The 7,627-nt window shown below is 42.1% G+C and overlaps 1 protein-coding gene across 1 annotated transcript in view; it reads left to right on the forward strand.

The window, feature by feature from the left end:
* Positions 1-7,627, forward strand: part of LOC109527153 (E3 ubiquitin-protein ligase MARCH2-like) — an 11,307-nt gene that overhangs the window by 1,761 nt on the left and 1,919 nt on the right. Inside the window, exons 2-4 of the mRNA XM_019888891.1 lie at positions 2,814-3,095; positions 3,173-3,368; positions 6,074-6,283. Of these exons, the coding sequence (XP_019744450.1) occupies positions 2,911-3,095; positions 3,173-3,368; positions 6,074-6,283 (591 nt within the window). The 5' untranslated portion in view covers positions 2,814-2,910. The remainder of the gene's footprint in view (positions 1-2,813; positions 3,096-3,172; positions 3,369-6,073; positions 6,284-7,627) is intronic.

The following is a 7,627-nucleotide window of genomic DNA, read 5'->3' on the forward strand; positions in this document are numbered from 1 at the left end:
TCAGTTATTTGCTGTTGTATCGCCGATTTTCAATCGTTAGTATTAAATTCATGGTAACGAAATAAAATGACAAAGATACAAAAATGTATCAAATAAATCTGCTCACCTGCAATTTATAATGGCGCATTGTAGTCACCTTCGTGCACGAAAGTTCGTTCAATCTCAGCTGCTCAACATTTTCAGTTATTTGCTGTTGTATCGCCGATTTTCAAAATGCAAATGATCTGTTTATTTTCAAAGAATAGTTATTGTTTTTTTATTGTTGTTTTGTTATTGTTTGGTTGGTGTCTGATATGAAACTGCGACATTGCGCAATTTATTGGACAGACTTGTTTAAGATCACACAGCGTAATTTGGGTGGCATTTTATTTCGGATTTTTAAATCATCTTTTTATTTTTGACAATATATGTAAATGTAGTTTCCTGCTCTTAATTGGGAATACATACTTGATGGTTTTAAATGCTCCTGAAATTAAGTGCTGCTTGATGAGCCGATATTGTGTATGTATGTGACGTCACTGAAGGCCTGAGGTTGAAATGCACGGCCCGCCACTGAATAGAATTATATACGTGGGAAATTTCAAAGGTCTTTTGCAACCTCCAAATATTGATTAATCTTGTTAAAAATGTGCCCTTTTTTAATTCAAACATTGGTGAGAGCAGAAACATCTTAATTGATATTGTAGAAGGCTGGGAAAGTGTTTGGACTCCATCGAGATAACTGCAAAGCACAAATCTTGTTTTTCAGATTGGAAATGTATCACGTGACACCGCTGAACAAACATACATGCCTACGTGGACTTTTTGGGCAACGTACTTGATGTTGATTGTACCGGTACCTGATAATTTGTGTACCATGTTTCTGGCAAGACACCCATTTTACTTTAGTGTGGACTGTAAATTTCCCCAGTGTGGGACAAATAAAGGGTATCTTAAATCTTAAATCTTAAAAGTCCCGGAACAACACTGTCAAAAAATTTTTGACACTGAATGATATGCAAACATTAATAGTATTTTAATAGTATTTAATTATTCATTAATTCTACCCCAGCGGAAGAGCATTTGTTGGGCCCGTCAATGTACGCATGTATCAATACTTGAACAAAGATGCATTATTGTACCACATACTTTTCGGCCCAAAGAAGTCAAATTGGATCATTTCCCACGGCATCTGATGATCTCTCATGCACGCTAATGGTTGGGAATCACTAATACCGGCAAATTGAATTCCAATATTTGCCTTTTTCTAAATGATCAGATTGCCATTGGATAATAGGCTCCTATCTGTGTGTGTGTGTGTGTGTGTGTGTGTGTGTGTGTGTGTGTGTGTGTGTGTGTGTGTGTGTGTGTGTGTGTGTGTGTCTCTTCATCCGAGGCACACATTTTACATCAGAAAAATCTCAGAGCACACCACCAAGCAAAGACATCACAAAACATACAGTACTGAAAATGATCTCGTCTCAATTTAAGAATGTTCTTAATATGAAATTTGGGCCTGTTTCATGAAGCACAACGCTATTCTGTTCGCCCATCTAATGGAAGACTGTTTAATTATTCACCATGACACTCTATGTTGCTGGCATCGATAGATGAAGTCAAATTGTAGTAAATACATGACTGTTTGGGCAAATGAACCGAAATGGAATAATTTTGAGTGGCACATCAATACTGCTGGCATTGAATTGTCACATCCATTGTTGTTTATAAACGTCATACTGTATTTGTCATTGAAAATGCAAATCCCCAACTCGTACGTTTCTACTCATGGCCTACTCCAGCGACCTCCCACATAAGGCCAAACAAAAAAGATAGTGTGTTTCCAGTAACATAAAATTTCAGCATAGGGTCGGTAGGTCGGACAAAGTCTTTTTTTTCCCCCATCAAAAATGTAAAAAGTTTTTTTTAATCTCCCCCTAAATAATTAATTTTGTTTATGTTTCATAAGACAAAGATTGTAATTGTTCATATATAAAACATAAAACAAGAAGACATTGAACCCACCGCTCTGCGGCCGGCGCCGCTGCCACCTATTTAGTTTTTTCACCGCTCCGGACTCGGGGGGCCGGGGCGCGCCGCCGCCGCCGTCCTCCTCCGCCATCCTCCTCCGCCCTCGGTTTTAACTCGGCCCTTGGTGTTCATCAAATAGTTCACTGAATTTTTTCGATACATCAATGGATGCTATTTTCTCAACATTACGGTGCGAGCATGCGACTGTAACACAGAAAACGCGGTTTAAACTGTCGTCGGAGATGGCGGCCGCCGCCATGTTTCAATGTTGTTGACAGACGACAGGGCAAACGACGCACACGCTCAACGTGAATATCGCGAGAGTTTGCACCGATGTAAACCCTCTATGCAAAAATGTAGAGGGTTGTTTGAAAAAAATGCCGACCGTCAAGTTTTTTTTCGACGTAGAAATTATCGGTCGATCGGGTTACCGGAAACACACTACTTTTTTTTCTACGCCTAACCACATGTTTGGTTCACTGCAAACTCGAAATTGCCCATATGTGTGAGCGATATGGAACTGGCAGGTGACCACTCAAGTGTGTACATTTTCCTTTGTGGTTCAAAACAAAATACACTTTTGCGTTTAGATACCCGCCAAGCTGTCGCCTGGTGAGATTTGCTCAAGTCTTGCCCGATTTGTGGAAGTCTCATGGTGTGCTGATGTCACATGTGATGACAGAAGGTTGTGTGTGAGTTTTTTGTGGAATGACAGATAATAGCAGGCATTTAACTTGGGGAGGACTCGTCTTCATGCATGTTGCGTCAATTGATTTGGTGCTGTCATCCATGTCAATTATATGTAGGTGGACGGAGGCAGAGAACCAGGTTTTGAACCTTCTCAGATCTTCTTGAGAAGTCGCCTGTGCTGTCATCTTGCTCCTTGTCATCCCCAGCTGAGCCATGTCTTCGTCAGGGTGCTGCCACCTCCCTGGCTCCCTATGTGATTACTCGGGGAACGCGGAATCCGACTCCTCCAAGGATTCTGAAGAGTCTGATTCCACTGCACAGGCTCAGTACATTGCCAAGGTTACGGCTAAAGACGGCCACCCACTCTCCACCATTGTTAAAGCTGTGAGCCTACAAAGGTGAGAGGAGGAGCATGACAATGAATGTCTTGATGGGTTCATTCTACCCACGATTGTGTTCTCAAACGTGTCCACAGTGATGTAGGCATGTGTCGGATTTGCCATGAGGGAGGCGGAGGGGAGACACTGCTTTCCCCGTGCGAATGCACTGGCACACTCGGGAAAGTGCACAAGAGCTGCTTGGAGAAGTGGCTGTCGTCCTCCAACACCAGTTACTGTGAACTGTGCCACACAGAGTTCACCATTGAGCGGAGGCCACAACCCCTCACACAGGTCAGAAGGATTTTAGAAAGCAGGTACACTGAATCTTCTGCTGATCGTGGGGTCTATGTTCCAGAGCTACAAACAACCGGAGAAAATATGCCATATGGAGCCCATGTATAAAGCCCATTGTTATGCCTCCTGCACTTTTTCAAAGCATCTTCACCTTCAAAACATTGATTAAAACACATTTTAAACACAAAGTTAACGTATTTATAGACAAGCATAAAATGTACAGAAATACTGAATATAATTGTTGCGTCTGCGTTGAGGCAATTGCCTCGTACAGGCAGGCCTGGTTGGATGGCCTGTGACATCGGCAAGTCTGGTCCTGGATGTCTTGGAAGGCTGTGACCGACTTCAGCCTCTGCATGAGTGTTGTTTGTGTTTTACTGTTCTCCTGATGTTCAGTCATAATAGAGGCCTGAAAAGTGCATTGGTGACTGGCTCTCCTTTCCCATGACAGGGCATTACATTTAGTAAATGATCACTTCAAAATCTGTGACGTAGCGGGTGGGCGAATGATGAACTGCAATATAGATCAGACCGTGTCCAACAGTGGTGTCCAAACAACAGCACGGGAGCCATTTGGGGCGCAGCCATAAAATGTTTTGTGACCTGCAGCATATCGGAAACGGCCTGCAATCATGCAGAGATGAAAGTCCTCCGGATTTTCCCGTAATTCCGGGTTTTTTCATTATTTTTATGAAAATCTGTCCGGAGAATTGAGGAAAATTTGCCGAAAATTAATCCGGATATTAGTTGACAACATTGAGCGAAGACGCGTTTGAGTTTGTTTTGCTTTCACGAGCGTAGCCGTGTTGAAACACGAACACGAGTAACAGTAAAGAGATTTTCGTCTCTTTACAAACACACTTGCTAAACCCCATTGGAACGAACAAAAGACACCGTGGACAAGACAGTTGTCGTAAAAAATATATTTGGACAAAAAGGGAAACACACAGATTGGCAGAAAAACTTGTCCGTCCGACTTCGAGTGTCGTCTCGGCTAGCTTAGTTTAGCTGTTGTCGTGTGTGACGTCGGGTGTGTGACGTTTTGCGTCAGCGCTGATTGGTTGAAATCAAAAGACGCGCTTGCGTAAATGTTCGCGCTGATGCATGCACAGCAGAGAGCAGTGGACAAGCCAGAGTGGCGTCGCCACAACAATAATAATATCCTCGTCTTGCATTCTCATGGCCTCACCATATCTCTGAGATTTCGAAATTTCGGCGAGAACGGGAGACACAAAGGGTGCATGAGCCCGATCACTTAACTTGATTTGCAGGCCTGAGCCCGAAGCAAACCGTGATTTCATATTTTATTTGGGAGGAGGAGGGGTGATTGCTGATAACAAAGCCTGTCTTTTGGAACGAAATCTAAGTTAAACAAGACTGGATAAACATTTACATCTATTATATTTCTGTTTCTGAAGAGGTTACATTAACGGACAATTTTCCATCATTGACGGATGTTTTTTAAGAGTGGACGGGGAAAATTTAAGGCCGTCCGTAAATGACGGGTTGAAAATTGGGCCATTCCACCACAGCAGCAATACGTCCTTAAGAATCAAGCGCGGCACTTGAAGAGAGAGAAGCAGCGAGACAAAAAAGAACAATGACGGCTGGATCATAAAGATATGAAGGAGTTCTTTGAATTGTCATTGCGAGAGTTTAGTACAGTACGTGTTGTGATGACGCCACTTCAGTTTTTTTGCGAACCACGGTCTCTCGTGGCCAAAACAATTCGGACTCGGGGAAAAAAAAAAGTCAGCAAGAGAAAAGCCCGACCCGAACCGAACAATGATTGACATTTTTAGGCCCGACCCGACCCGAAATTTGGGTCGGGCGGCCCGATCTTACCTATAGTGTACATGCATATATATATATTATTTTTTTCCCCCGGAATTTTCAGGAAAGTCCACTTTCATCTCTGAATCATGGGTGCCAAGTTTCTGACAACCACAGGCAAGGAAGGCAGCTTTATTTATATAGTGCACTTCACACACAAGGTAACTCAATGTGCTTCACATAATTAAAAGTATGACATTTAAAAGCATTGACAAACAAATTACTTCGCGACATTTAAAAGCAAATAATTGGAAAGTATCTTACTGGAATGAATAAAAGAACAGACTGCAAGAGCAAGATTTTTGAAAAATGTGATTTTGAAAATGTTTTGAAGAACCTCATTCGAAGGAATGGCAGAAGAGCATATGGTAGTTTTCAACCTGGATTCAAAAACAATTTCACTTGGGGCTGACCTCACTTCTGTTGTCAGCAGTAATACGTTGTTTTTATATCGAGCATTTCTAGATATGCAGAGAGACTATTTACAACCAAAATATTGGCACTTTCCTCTTCAGAACTCCCGAGTGAATGAAGATTTTGAGACGTAAATAGTTTCCTTCACCTTCGACTCCCATGCCAAGGTCCGATTTGTGAATTTAGCAGATTAATGATTGTTAAGGATTCTAAATGCCTCTTTAAAAAAAAAAAAAGTGACCTTACTGCAGAGTGTTCTTGTTCCATGCTCAATGTTGAGAGATGCACTGGGCATGGGGTGGGTTCGTTCTAGTGAGATGTGAGATTGGGGGCTGCGGACCACCACAAAATCTCCATAATGCGATGGGACTGTCAATGTAAATCCTAGACATGGTCATAATGTATCCTTTGACTACAGCTGACTAAGTACATCCTGGTTTTTGCATGTTCTTCAGTGGCTGAAGGACCCAGGCCCCCGCAGCGAGAAGCGCACTCTATTGTGCGACATGGCCTGCTTTCTCCTCATCACACCGCTGGCAGCGATCTCGGGGTGGCTGTGTCTGAGGGGAGCCCAGGACCACCTGCAGCTCAAGAGCAGACTGGAGGCCGTCGGCCTCATCGCGCTAACCATCGCTCTCTTCACCATCTACATCCTCTGGACACTGGTAATAAATATTCTCCGACCCCCGTCAACATGGAAAGGAATTTTAAGTGTATCCTGAAAGTTTTTTTTCTCTTTTCGTCCCCCTGAAACCAGCATTTAAAGGTCAAGTATGAAGTAATTTTAGAAAATCCCAAATAAAATATTTTTATGTCACAAATAAATTAAACAATATACATGAAATAAAGCATGAAAAAATAATTTATATTTCGCAAATTTGACAAAGTAATAGTTTTCCAAAAGTGAGATCCTGATGAGTGTCAAACCCGGAAGTGTGACATCACTTCAAAGAACACTCGCGGGGCTTAGTATGGAGAGTGTACAAAGCCAGTCAGAAATGGATTTGGAAAGCGCTGTTTTAAACTTATCTGAGGGGATTCAGATGTTTGAAGAGTTTGAGGAAGAAGAAGTTGTTGGCAATATTTATGTTGGTCCATACATGTACGAGCCAGATGCTGAGGATGTGCAAAATGTTTTTCTCGAACGGCCCGACATGGAGTGGAGACGAGACGAGATCGGAATTGGAAGAACGCCAAGCTATACAGGCTACGGTTATTAGCCTAGCGTTATTAGAAATTCGATGCTGTCCTCGACTGTAAATTGTGCACAATGGAATTACTTACTTGATCCGTGTATTCTTGCTAGCACCGAGCACAGGTCATAGTGGATTGGTGTCCAATGTTGTCATTGCTAACGTAGTTCTGTTGCGTGCTCGACCACTCCGCACATTCTGTCGGAAGCATTGCTAGTTGCAAACCATAACAGAGGATTCCATCCATGCACTCGTATAGTTTGAATATTTTCTGACATGATTCCATCCATGTACATGTATATTTTGAATCCAATGTTTTCATAAACAACAGCTGGAGTTATTCACTGATAAAAGGAGAAGTACCGGTACTGATTTAACTCTTGTAAGTACAACTGCAGTCTTGGAAATGTACTTAAGTCCAAAAGTTTAAAAAAAAAAAAAAAAAGTTTTTTTACCTTGGCATGACACATTCACCACAAAACAATTCCTGGAAACTACAACATAAAAGGGAATATCTTGCTTCTCCAAATCAACGCATCATTGACGTGAAAGCTCCCTGGTTCAGCCTCCTCCCTATCACTGTATAGTTCTTTAAAAAAAAGTTTTTTTACCTTGGCATGACACATTCACCACAAAACAATTCCTGGAAACTACAACATAAAAGGGAATATCTTGCTTCTCCAAATCAACGCATCATTGACGTGAAAGCTCCCTGGTTCAGCCTCCTCCCTATCACTGTATAGTTCTTCTTTATAAGCCCCATCCATCCATCCATCCATCCATCCATTTTCCACCGCTTATCCGGGGTCGGGTTGC

Source organism: Hippocampus comes, unplaced genomic scaffold (assembly GCF_001891065.2).
Source record: "Hippocampus comes isolate QL1 unplaced genomic scaffold, H_comes_QL1_v1.1 scaffold228, whole genome shotgun sequence".
NCBI lineage: Eukaryota > Metazoa > Chordata > Actinopteri > Syngnathiformes > Syngnathidae > Hippocampus > Hippocampus comes.